Source organism: Sebastes fasciatus, chromosome 16 (genome assembly GCF_043250625.1).
Source record: "Sebastes fasciatus isolate fSebFas1 chromosome 16, fSebFas1.pri, whole genome shotgun sequence".
Lineage (NCBI taxonomy): Eukaryota > Metazoa > Chordata > Actinopteri > Perciformes > Sebastidae > Sebastes > Sebastes fasciatus.
Genome location: NC_133810.1, coordinates 999408 through 1013039, shown reverse-complemented (window position 1 = coordinate 1013039; position 13632 = coordinate 999408). Strand labels below are relative to the sequence as shown.

Here is a 13632-nt window from a genome sequence, read left to right as displayed (position 1 = left end):
AAGTTTAACTGAATGTGAATACATTTATCTGTGCAATATATCCTTTGATGCAATATACACCTCAAGTGCAACCACCTTTAATTATATTTTATTAATTACATCTACTTTACCTATTCTACAAGTGCAATTCCCTCTGTGTTGAGTTAAAATCGGCATTCACACATCCAGCAAGCAGCACTTTAGTAGCAGGTTAAACCGGATAGCCCAGCATCGCACCAAACTCCATTACAAATATTAACATTTTAAGCATCCTTCATGTTGTCAACAATATAAAACACAACTCTGCATGTATTATGAACCATTATGAATCATTCAGGTGTTGAGTTAAAATCGGCATTAACACATCCAGCATGCAGCACTTTAATTCAATAATATACCATGTTTAAGTGTAGATGTCTATAGGCGGATACCGCCCACTACGGCCGTGTTATCATGTTAAAGCACCAACACGGAATTCATGCCTACGACACTAAACTGATTATATATATGGTTTTTAACGTGCCGATGCGTGTGTTAGGCGTGTATATATATACATAATGTGTGTTAATGATGTGTTAGTTAGGTTAAAGAGATGCATTAGGAGGAAGTGTTAAATTGAGTGTTTAGTGAGTGGAGTCTGGTGCAGCAGCCTGTCTGCTAACAGCTAACCTCTCACTATAACCGCACCCTGCAGAGCTACCAGATCACCAGAGGGGTAAAGGTGCTCTCTGTGTCCGGGTATAGGCTCTCATAAAGCGGGTAAACATCTCTGTAAAGCCTCCTCTAACCCGGGCTAAGCTAGCTGCTAGCTAACTGCGTGATGCTAACTAGCCGTTTGCCGTTAGTTGCTAGCTGTTAGCCTGGTTCTGGTTCTGGTTCTGGTCTGGTTCTGGTCCTACCTGGTGCCCGCCTTGTCCCCCATCTCCTCGGCAGGGTAGATCCCGAGTAAAGGTGTGGTTGGACTGAGTGCTCCTCTCAGCCGTCCCGACTCATCAGCCTCCTGCTCGCTCTGCTGCTAGCTGCTAGCTCCGGGTTACTCTGCTGGTGTTAGTGAGTCTCTGATGAGGAGAGAGGAGAGGAGAGGAGGAGAGGAGAGAGGAGAGGAGAGGAGAGGAGACAAGAGAGGAGAGGAGGAGACAAGACTCCTCTCTGCTTCCGCAAAGACACGATCCCTGCGTGTGCGTGTGTGCGTGCGTGTGGCTGCAGATCACGTTGCGCAACTCTCAGAGTCTCCTGCAAACATCGCAACACCAAACATCACACTGCAGTTACACACTGCAGTTACACACTGCAGTTACACACTACAGTTACACACTACAGTTACACACTGCAGTTACACACTACAGTTACACACTGCAGTTACACACTACAGTTACACACTGCAGTTACACACACACACATGTTACATGTTGTTACATACATCCTGTATACAGCTTCATACACTGCACATATCTACATACTACATTCATTTATTATACATACTGCATTTATTTATTTATTGTTATTTATTGTACATACTACATGTATTTATTTATTGTTATTTATTCTACATACTACATGTATTTATTTATTGTTATTTATTCTACATACTACATTTATTTATTTATTGTTATTTATTCTACATACTACATTTATTTATTTATTGTTATTTATTGTACATACTACATGTATTTATTCTACATACTACATGTATTTATTCTACATACTACATGTATTTATTGTACATACTACATGTATTTATTGTACATATTACATGTATTTATTGTACATATTACATGTATTTATTGTACATACATGTATTTATTGTACATATTACATGTATTTATTGTACATACTACATGTATTTATTGTACATATTACATGTATTTATTGTACATACTACATGTATTTATTCTACATACTACATGTATTTATTGTACATATTACATGTATTTATTGTACATATTACATGTATTTATTGTACATATTACATGTATTTATTCTACATACTACATGTATTTATTGTACATATTACATGTATTTATTGTACATACTACATGTATTTATTGTACATACTACATGTATTTATTCTACATACTACATGTATTTATTCTACATACTACATGTATTTATTGACAGACTGTATACACTATATTCATCCATTCACTCTGTATCTTTTATATCTCTATTATTGTTTTTATAATGTGTGTGTACCTTTACCTCTCCTGTGTTTCACTCTGTTTGCTGATGTTGCTGCTTTGACACCTGAATGTCCCTCCAGGGATTAATAAAGGTTCATCTTATCTTATCTTATCTTTTCTTACATACACATACATGTTGTTTGGTTACGATGACCCAGAACTCTTTATAGATATTTAAATAATATCCTCCTCACAAACACTAACGCTTCCACACAACACACACATTTGTCTTTTTTATATATTTACTGTACTGTTATTATATATATCTTGCTCTAATCGTTTGTTATCACTATTATGTAGTCATATTATGTCTTTATATTAATCTTGTCTCTAGCTGGAGGCTTCAGATCAGCAGTGTTTTGTTTTTTTCCTCTTCCTGCACTGAATATTATTCATTTATTTCTTTTATTATGTTGTATAGTCTGAAATTGTGCAAAAATAAATAAACAAAATAAACAAATATAAATATAAATGTTTATCAGTGCTGCACACTGTTTACACATCTGGCTACAGCTGAGATGTGTACTTAAATATATATATATTTTTTTAAAGAAATATGCAGAAAACATAAAAATAAACTCTATTTCTGTATTTAAAGGTCCCATATTACAAGAAAGTGAGATTTCCATGTTCTTTTTATGATAAAGCAGGTTTAAGTTCTATATAAATACTGTGAAAGTATTGAAACACTCAATCAACAGAGAAATACACACAGCCCGTATTCAGAAACTCTGCATTTGAAACAAGCCGTCAGGATTTCTGCCCATTTGTGATGTCACAAATATACAATATTTAGACCCTTTACACAATTTTAAACGTAAACATTCTAAATGTGTCCCAGTTTATTTCCTGTTGCAGTGGATGTGAATAACATCAGCTGACAGGAGGTACACATGGACCCAAGCTGTTGCATAGCAACGCAATTCCGTTGCAATTCCGTCAAAATGCGCTAAAACGGAGCGTTGAAAATTAGCATAATATGGGACCTTTAAAGCAAGTTTGAGCTTTAAGGAAATGTGTTATGATTTGCTTCCTCTCTGAGAGTCAGAGGTTCAGATTGATATTGATAAAACTCTCATGTCTGTACAGTAAATATGAATCTGGTTAGCTTAGCTTAGCATAAAGACTGGAAACAGGTGGAAACTGCTAGCCTGGCTCTGTCCGAAGGTAAACATACCTACCAGCTCCTACAGCAGTTTGTAAAATACTCACAAACGTTTGTACGGCTCTTTGTCTTATTTCATTTGGACCTTTCTTTTATTGTTTTACATTTTGTATTATTGTCTTTATGCACCTTTCCATGTCTTTAACTGTGAATCCCTGAGACAGATCAGCGGTCCTCCTCTACTGGAGGACAGTCTGGCTCGTCTCCTGTTGTCTTTAAATGTGCTGTTTTAATAAACTGTAACTTCTGTCATTATGAAAAGGTTAAAGGGATCTTTACAGAAGGTCAAACACCAGAACAACAAACCACAGAGAGAGTAACCAGAGGACATTAGTCCTGAAGGAGAAGTGAAACCAGTGACGGGAAACACTTCTTCTATTTAATCACGTTTATGGTGAATTTCTGCTTCTGAAGCTTCCTGTCGATGATATTTGATATTTGTCCTCTGAAGCCGCTGACAGGACGAGTTTATTAAACCTTCAGAGTAAAAGACATCAGATAGAAGGAAACAGAAAGATGTCACATTTATTTACAGACAGATGATGACGTCCACTCTTATTTTGAAAGGACAATAAAAGATAAACGGCAGAGGTCAAAGGTCAGAGGTCAGAGGTCAGAGGCGGATGATGTAGGAGTCGGAGTGGGTGACGTATCGGACCCAGCGCTGAGACGGACCCGGCTGGACCGGAGACAGACGCAGGAACCGGATCTGAAGACCCGTAGCCGTCAGTTTAGGAAGTTCAAAGGTCAAACCCACCGGACCAACTTCCAGCATAGAGGACGAGCTCAGACCAGACACCTCCAGCTGAGGAAGAGGAGGAAGAGAGAAGGAGGAGGACGAAGAGGAGAGAGAGGAGGAAGAGGAGAGAGAGGAGGAGGAGGAGGAAGAGGAGAGAGAGAGGAGGAAGAGAAGGAAGAGAGGAGGAAGAGGAGGAAGAGGAGAGAGAGAGGAGGAAGAGGAGGAAGAGGAGAGAGAGAGGAGGAGGAGGAGGAAGAGAGGAGGAAGAGAGGAGAGGAGGAGGAGGAGGAAGAGGAGGAAGAAGAAGAGAGAAGTTTGATGAAACAACCGACATTTAGAGCTACGATGCCAACAGAGCTACAATACAACACGATATGTGTGTGTGTGTGTGTGTGTGTGTGTGTGTGTGTGTGTGTGTGTGTGTGTGTGTGTGTGTGTGTGTGTACCTTGAACAGAGCAGACAGCTGAGTTCCTCCAGAGAATCGAGGGATCGTCCAGTCGATGGATCGACTCTGCAGCTTCAGCTCAGCGCTCTGATCCGGACTACTGAGCTCCTGAGACACACTGACACACAATACACACACGCACACACACACACACACACATAGAGGTGAGCATGAGGAGGTCAGAGGTCAGAGGTCACGGTGGTTCAGGCGATCAGTGATGTAGAATCTCAGGTGATTATCTGATAGATATTAATCCAGCTGAAGCTTTCAGCTGATGAAGATCATGTTACACCTCACTGCTTCTGTCCAGAACACAGCTGATCAGCTGATTCACCACAGTCATCATCTCCTCCTCCTCCTCCTCCTCCTCCTCCTCTTCCACCTCATTCATTAGTTTATATCATAAATAAACACATCAACTTCTCCTTTAAGGTGTAAATAGTCTGTTAATGTTGTTTCTGTTAGTTTAACCTTCAAAGACGTCTCATTAAGACGGAGCTATTAATCACATTGACATTATAATCACGGCTTCTATCGATGATGAAAACGATGATCGACATCAAGAGGCTTTCTGTTTCGCTTTAGCTTTGCTAATGCTGCTCCTGTGAGGTGCAGCGTTGACCAACCGCTCCGCGATCGTCGTGTTGAAAGATAAAACAGTTGTGAAATCTTTTCTGAGAATTACAAACCTTCAAATTACAGATGTGTTCCTCAAACTGGACTTCCAGGATCTCACTGATACCTGAAGCAACACCCCCCCCGCAGCCCTACAGCCGGCCTCCACCCATCATTAGTTTAACTTTACATTACATTCACGTACTAATTTCATTTTTTTGAACATCTTCCAAATTCTTATTTTTTTTTAAACATTTTTTGGACATTTTCTGAAAAAATTTGGAACTTTTTCAGGCCTTTTTTTGGACTTTTTTTGTGGAACATTTCTCAGACTTTAACATTGTTTGGAAAAAATGTCAGACTTTTTTTGGACTTTTTTCACATACCGTATCTGGAGGTCAGAGGTCAAGGGACCCCTTTGAAAATGGACATGACAGTTTATCCTCTCCAACATTTAGTGTCAGTTTGGAGCGTTATTTAACCTCCTTCATGACCAGCTAGTCTGACCTGGTTGGTACCGATGGATTCATCAGGTTCTCTAGTTTACTATGATACCAGTAGTAGTGGCAGTAGTAGTAGTAGTAGTGGCAGTAGTAGTAGTAGTAGTAGAGGTAGTAGTAGTAGTAGTAGTAGTAGTAGTAGTAGTAGTAGTAGTAGTAGTAGTAGTAGAGGTAGTAGTAGTAGTAGTAGTAGTAGTAGTAGTAGTAGTCTGACCTGGTTGGTACCGATGGATTCATCAGGTTCTATAGTTTAAATCTGCACACATTTCTTTATGATGTGTATTTCCTCTACCTTAACTCTTCTAAACTCTGCTGCTGGCGGAGCGGCCGGCCTCCACCCATCATTAGTTTAACTTTACATGACTTTAAATACCAGATGAGGAGCTCTTCCCTCTGCTGACCTCCTACTTTGTTAATGTTGTTTCAAACAGTCTAAAGCTGATGAGGAACTCAGCTGACTTCCTGTTCACCTCCAGAAACGACTCCATCATGTCGTCACATTCAAATAGAAACTAGTTTCCATGAAGACACATTTCCATAACAAACATCAGCTGATTTGACTGAAGCGTCTCACCTCACTGAGCCTTTAGGGACCGGGATGGAGGCACATACGTTGATGGCAGCGCTGCAGAGACAATGACATCATCAACATCATCATCATCATCACCACCATCACCATCATCACCACCATCACCATCACAATCATCTACTAATCCTCATGGTTATGAACACATCACCTGTCAGACTGTTTATTGTTCTCGTCTCTCCAGCAGAGTGGAAAGGACTTTTTGTTTTGTGTCGTGTTCATTCCGACGTTACAAACTGAACTTAGAGGACTAAAGAAGGAAACCATAAACAGGAAGTCAAACTTCTCTTCTCTTAAACGTTCTTCTTTATCTAGAACATTACAAGCAACCAGCAACATTATCATAGATTATATATAAACGAGGGCCGTCAATCCATTCAGACATTTAATCATGATTAATCGCCTGATTGTCCAGAGTTCATCGTCATTGATCGTAAATTAATCGCAATTTTTTTTATCCCTTCAAAATTAACCTTAAGGAGAGATTAGTGAAGAATTTAATACCAATGCAAATGTACGTATATATTTGCAACATAACGCAACTTAACATAACGCAACTTAACGTAACGCAACTTAACGCAACTTAAAGTAACGCAACTTAACTTAACGTAACGCAACGCAACTTAACGTAACGCAACTTAACGTAACGCAACTTAACGTAACGCAACTTAAAGCAACTTAACGTAACGCAACTTAACGTAACGCAACTTAACGTAACGCAACTTAACGTAACGCAACTTAACGTAACGCAACCTAGCGTAACGCAACGCAACGCAACCTAACGTAACGCAACGCAAATTAACGTAACGCAACTTAACGTAACGCAACTTAACGTAACGCAACCTAGCGTAACGCAACGCAACGCAACCTAACGTAACGCAACGCAAATTAACGTAACGCAACTTAACGTAACGCAACTTAACGTAACGCAACTTAACGTAAGGCGACGCAACGCGGTTTAGATATTCTGGTTATTATTTCAGATCCCTGTTAACAGGTTCAGGCTAACAACGATCTCCAGCTGGAGGTCCGTCTTTAAAGGTATTCCAGGACTGATTCTGTCTCCTCATAATGAAAGCATCTTGTGTGAACTCTGGTGAATCAGAACTCAGTTTATACTCTAATATATATATATGTATATATATATATATACATATATATATATATATATAATCTGATATAATGATAATACTTATGATACGTCCATGGAGCTGACTGTACTGCTGATTCCTTCCCATGTTATCCCCAACAGAACTATTAAAACACTCCGGTAACCGTCTGGTTGGTGTAGAGCTGATTTAACGGTTCTAGTCTGATACTCAGAGTTTAGTTGAAGGATTGAAGCTTGTTGAAATATAAATATATAAATATATAAATATAAACGCACCTCTTTGGTGGCAGATCACAGCGAAGCTTCAGGTACATCAGCAGCCTGCAGAGCAACAACAACAACACCTTTAATGTTCTCTCATATTCAGAATGGACCTTTAATACCTCTAATGACTAGGACTCTGGTCCTGGACTCTGGGGGACTAGGACTCTGGTCCTGGACTCTGGGGGACTAGGACTCTGGTCCTGGACTCCGGGGGACTAGGACTCTGGTCCTGGACTCCGGGGGACTAGGACTCTGGTCCTGGACTCCGGGGGACTAGGACTCTGGTCCTGGACTCTGGGGGACTCTACCTTCCTCCGCTGTCCCTCTCGATGGTGGGGAAGAGACGGAACGGCGGCGCTGACGGCAGCTCGTCACTCAGCTGGTACTGCATCACCGTTTGCTGAAACACATGAAGAAGAAGAGTCATGTGTGTTGTGTTGTGTGTGTGTTGTGTTGTGTTGTGTTGTGTGAGGTGGTCAGTTTATTAGGTACACCTGACTGAAACTAAAGCGCTCCAGACCAGCAGGTTAAATCTCTAGAGTAGAGAGAGTGTTACTAAAAGCCGTGACGGCTGAGTGGGGAGTAGATCAGCAGATCAGTAGAGTACCTCTCCCTGACTCGGACAGAGGCGGAGGATCCGGTTGCTGTCGAACTCGTCCAGTCGGACCGCCTGGTGGAAGCTGCACTCGTCTACACGGACAGCAGCTCCGTAACCTGAAGAAGAAACAATAAATATATATAAATATATATCATAAATAATACATAATAACAACCTGAACATCCGTAACCTGAAGAAGAAATAATAAATAAATATAGATATATATATAGATATATAATAACAATAATAACCTGAACATCTGTAAGCTGAAGAATAAATAATAAATAATAAATAATAAATAATAAATAATAAATAATAAAAAGCTGAAGATGAAACCAACGAGACTAATTAAAACAAGTGAAAGACTAATGGTCTAACGGTTGAAGAAACGTGTTAATAAACCTGATTCTGATTTAAAATAATAAAAATAAAACGTGTTGTATTTATAGCACTGTATTGATATTTGAGAGTTTGAGATTATGATCTATCAGATGTTTTATTACATAAACAGATATGATCTGAGGTGATGGAGGAAGGCTTTATGCTCTGAAGGCTTTCTGTGTGTTTTTACCTCTCAGTTGTGACTTTCCGATGCTGAACTCCTCGTTCAGACCGATTCTCATCTCTGTGGACCGAAGACAGAAGACATCACGTTACACAGAGTTTAGTCCTATTTATGAACCACATAAATCAGATGTCCCCCCTCATGTAGTCAGTGTCCAACTACACAGAATAAATCAACTCTTTCTTTGTGACACTTCTGAACCCTCATAATCTCATGATGTTAGAAATCAGCTCTGATGAACGAATCGTTCACACACAACACCTGCAGCCACTACCATCAATTATCAATGAAACGCTGCTTAGAGGCTGAAAGAGGCCGTTTACTGTGACACGTATTTTGTCCTTCTTTAGACGTTAGCATGCAGCTTTAGCTCTGCTCTGTCTAGCTCTGCTTTTCCTGTCAATGTGTGAAACCCAAAGTGTTTCCATCCTTTACTGGATGTGTAGTGTTTACCACGCTGGATTTAACATGGGAGGGTGCAGGTCGTATCCATGACGACCCTCCAACGTTTTACACTCTCTGAGCTTTGTTTTGGTTGACGGATACGGAACGGATATGACGTCACGTTACTCAGACTACCACAATAAAAGCGGTAACTTCCTTCTTCCTCCACATAGACTCAGGTGAAGCAGATATATCCATTCTGGCGTTAAAACATCTGTTCAGACTCACCTGAGCAGCTCGGCATATAGCACTTCACTCTGATTTCTCCCTCCACGTCGGCCTTCATCAGAACCCCCTGCAGCACAAACCAGCTGAGTTTACAGATATCACACCAGACCAAAGTCTGGAACTGAAACTTGACATTAAATAATAAATGTCCATTGTAATAAGCACAAAGACGACACTTTAATACATTTAATGAGTGTGTGTGTATTTGGTGTTTCAGACTCACGTTGGAGCCGATGACGACCGACATCCTCTCAATCACGTCCACAAATATCTCGCTCTTCCCTCCCTGGAAAATAAAACACACACATGGAACACACACATGAAACACACACATGAAACACACACATGAAACACACACGTGTATGGAAACGCTGAGTCTGTTTCAGGAAGTGGAGCTGGGACCCGACTATTTACTGGAACATGTCAGTGACTTTCCAAACAGCCAGCGACTGCTCATCAATAACAGACACCAGATTTAGACTCGGACCCTGGAAACATTTACATCTATAAATACATCAACACATCAGTTTGTGCACTTTAACACAGAGATAGAGCGTTTCTATTATCAGACTTACACAGTTAGAGGTCTGTGTGCTGTACGTTAACAGGATCTTTAAACATGTTGAATAATAATAAAGACAGTGGTTTAACAAGCTGCTGATTTAAAAGACAAACGCTGGAATATAAACGTCTCTATTGTCCTCTGCTCCGTCTCTGGTTTGTTCACGTTCATGTTCCTGTTTCTAAAAGATGAAATTAAACTCTGGGAACTGGAAAATGATCCAGGACTTCCCTAAGTCTAAAAGACGTTCCAGACCAGGGTCTCTTCTGTGCTGGATGTTTTATTTAAAGACTAAAGTGAAATGGAAAATAAAGATGTTAAAGTGTGTGCCAGCTGCAGGTTTACTGTCTCTATTGTTCATCTTCTTCAGGACTACCGAGGACCTTTTCTATCATTTAGTAAACTGACTAAGTGACATATTTCATATTCAATGCATAACAATAATAAACTGTACATTAACCCAGATAGTGAACGCAGTAACTGCAGGACGTCTGAGTAAACGGAGCAGATATTATTTCCTGTTACGTTACACAGAAGACGAGTTCTTCTGTTGTTTTTAGGAACTTTTAATACATTTCTTGGTCTGTATTATGGATATTTCTAATTTTTAACAATCATACCTTCCTATAACGTTTCTAAGTTTAGATCTTCAATAACAATCTAAACATTTGGTTTTCTTCCCAGAACTGAACTAAATACTCAGTTTAGTGTTTAGTGGAGTGATGCTGGTTACCTGCTCTCTGCTGGACTGGATGGGTCGGCTGGCTGCAGAGCTCGGAGCCACTTTACTCTGCTGAGTCTCAGCTCCAAACTGCAGCACAACAACAACAATAACATCAACAACAACAACATCAACAACAACAACAACATCATCATCATCAACGACATCAACAACAACAACAACAACATCAACAACAACAACATCATCATCAACAACATCAACACCAAGCTGCTGAAAACTGCACAGACACATTAAATCAATTTCATTCAATTCAACAATGTTGTAATCATATAAAATATCTCTTCATAGGAGACGTTATAATTGTTGTCAAACACTGTACATTAATAAGCATTTTAAAATTCCACACAGCTTCATACAGCGACGTTATAGTGTGTTATAAACTCTGTATTAAGTGTTTGTATACGTCTTATAAACGCTGGATAGAGGGACTTAGAAATCCTGATTCTGACAACTCAGACGTGATTATTTGTTTCTCCTCAGAGACCAAACTGTTGCCCTCAGTGACCTCTGACCTCTGACCTCCAGTCTAACGTGTTGCCGGTGTTGACGTACCAAGCCGACGTTACTGAGGTCAAACAGGCTGAAGGGTCTGGAGGACACGGCTTCAGTCTGGATGAAGTTCTTCAGGATGTCAGAGGACGTCGTCTGGATGTAACCGTAGTCCTGACAGACAGAGAGATTCATATAATAATAATAATAATAATAATAATAATATATAATCTGGTGTTAATATTCATTTTTATATTATTGTGTACTTTTTGTATTTTGATGATTTGGCAACTTTGTTTTTTTGAAACTTTCATTCCAATAAAGTTGAATTGACAGAAATGGATGGGTTAGTTAGTTAGTTTGTGTTATTGTGTGATTTTGGTGTTTTAAAGGGTTAATTCAGATTCACCAAAGTCTCACAATAACACAAACTAACTAACCGATGGATGCAGCGGTAGACCAGCAACTTTCCTGAGAGGTGAAATGATGGTGTTATGAATGGAGTCTGGTGTCCTAAAGGCAGCGATGTAACGGCTTCAGTTCCCCGTCAGAGAGGGGAGAGGGCTGACCCCTCTCCCCTCTCTGACGGAGAGGTAAAGAGGTGTAATATTGTAGATATAGCGTTCACTTAAAGAGGCTGGCTGGTGTTAACCTGCCCGTTTGTAAATGGTGTGTTGGTTGAAATGAGATTTGAGCCATTTATTAATGTTGCCGTCATGTTTTTGCGTATCTAACCTCCTGTAGATAACTCCTGTGATATTTACCTGAACACACAGCCGTTACATGGAAGAGGTGCTATTATCTGCATTTTGAATTTTACCACCCCGGCTGTGACTAAACTACGACGTAATGATTCCTGGATGAACTCACCACGACCTCGTCCAGCAGCTCATAGATGAGGGCGAAGTTCATCTGCACCGACTTCTCCGACAGGCTGCCGCAGTAATCTTTAACCAGAGCTGATAACCTGACAACAGACACACAGACATGTTTTAACTGGGGCAGGAACATTATCACATCCAGGGATTCAGTCAACTTCACTTCTGTTTTGGGGTATTTGGGGTTTTGAAGAGCCTTAAACCTGCATCCTGTCTAGCAGCCAGCAGGAGGCGTCTGGTTCTATAGAACTCTGATAGAACATGAGTCTCCTTCTCTCTTGATTTATGACCTCAGTAAACATCGTAAACATGAGTTTATGTTTCAAGTCTTCTTCAATTCAGCATGATGTTCATTTAGTAAATGATGGTCCCGTTTAGAGTCAGATAGACCATAAAGCAAAACCAAGACGGAGACGACCAGAATAAGATCCTCGTTATATATTTGAACGACCTCCATGTTTGTAGTCTTTTACAGCTTCCAGTGAGTCCTGTGATGACGGCTGCTATTAGAGACTTACTAAGACTCAAATAAAGCCGTACCTGTTGAGGAACTCGATGACGGTGAAGGGGGAGGAGTCATCCGTCGTCGTGGCGACCCAGTACAGTCCTCCCTGCCGGACGTGGACGAAGTGAAGATCTTTGTGACTCTGCAGAACACAACACAGGACCGATGCTGCGTTTAGGGCCCTCCATGAAAAACTGATACTGTCATTCTCCTGCTGTCATTAATGAGAGGACTTCATTTTTGAAGTTTGAAAAAAGAAAAGTGGAGAAGCAGCTTTTTATTCAGCTATATTCCTAAACTGTGGAAAGATATTAGAGAGGCTCTGTGGACATCTTTAAACCTCTCTCTATAAAGGAGCTTTTATCTAGCACCACTTCTTAGCCACATGCTGCTTTTAAATGACCTTTAATGCCTTTAAATGTCTTCTTATTAGTTGATCTTTCTCTGTAACACTAAGCACCTTATCTCTACTTTTATTCTGTTTCATTACATCTTTACGAGGGCTGCCTCTTCTTAATTGATTAGTGGACTAATCGCTTGTTTTGGACTTAGTTCACTAAGTTTTCTAAGACTCTTCTGAGCACATCTGGTAAACAGCAGATCTAAAGAGGTGTTTTAGTGGAGAAACTCAGTTTAACAGATCCGTCGATTAAATCAACTCATCGATTAGTAAATAAAATCCTATGAGAGTTAGTCCACTAAGAGTTTCTTCAGTTGAGAACAGCTCTAATTAGTGTTTCCTGTTTTAAATGTAAAGCACGTTGAGCTGCATGTCTGGTGTGAAATGTGATATAAGTTTATTATTATTATTATTATTACCATGACGACCGGAGGCTGGTCTCCGGTCAGCGCTGTGACCTTCTCGTAGAAAACACTGACGACATCACTTCCTGCTTCTCCTCGGACTGATGGGAGGTTAAGAATATATAGATATATGTTTACAACAAACAGAAAGTAAAACAAAGAGCTTCATTACTGATTCATCTGTTGCTAAGAAACTATCATCTCCAAACACACACTGATGCCATGAAGGAGT

At 40.0% G+C, this 13632-nt stretch overlaps 1 protein-coding gene across 2 annotated transcripts in view; it reads right to left on the bottom strand.

Annotated features, from left to right (window-relative positions):
- Positions 1–3583: 3583 nt before the first annotated feature.
- ap4m1 (adaptor related protein complex 4 subunit mu 1) overlaps positions 3584–13632 on the bottom strand; it is a 13740-nt gene continuing 3691 nt past the window's right edge. For both annotated transcript variants that reach the window (XM_074610883.1, XM_074610884.1), the window contains exons 3-16: positions 13416–13501; positions 12632–12738; positions 12084–12180; positions 11277–11387; positions 10716–10793; positions 9644–9706; positions 9421–9487; positions 8755–8808; positions 8193–8299; positions 7894–7985; positions 7598–7642; positions 6199–6249; positions 4510–4627; positions 3584–4129 (exon numbers count right to left, since the gene is read on the bottom strand). In XM_074610883.1, coding sequence (XP_074466984.1) covers positions 3938–4129; positions 4510–4627; positions 6199–6249; positions 7598–7642; positions 7894–7985; positions 8193–8299; positions 8755–8808; positions 9421–9487; positions 9644–9706; positions 10716–10793; positions 11277–11387; positions 12084–12180; positions 12632–12738; positions 13416–13501 — 1268 coding nt within the window. In that variant the 3' untranslated portion in view covers positions 3584–3937. The remainder of the gene's footprint in view (positions 4130–4509; positions 4628–6198; positions 6250–7597; positions 7643–7893; positions 7986–8192; positions 8300–8754; positions 8809–9420; positions 9488–9643; positions 9707–10715; positions 10794–11276; positions 11388–12083; positions 12181–12631; positions 12739–13415; positions 13502–13632) is intronic.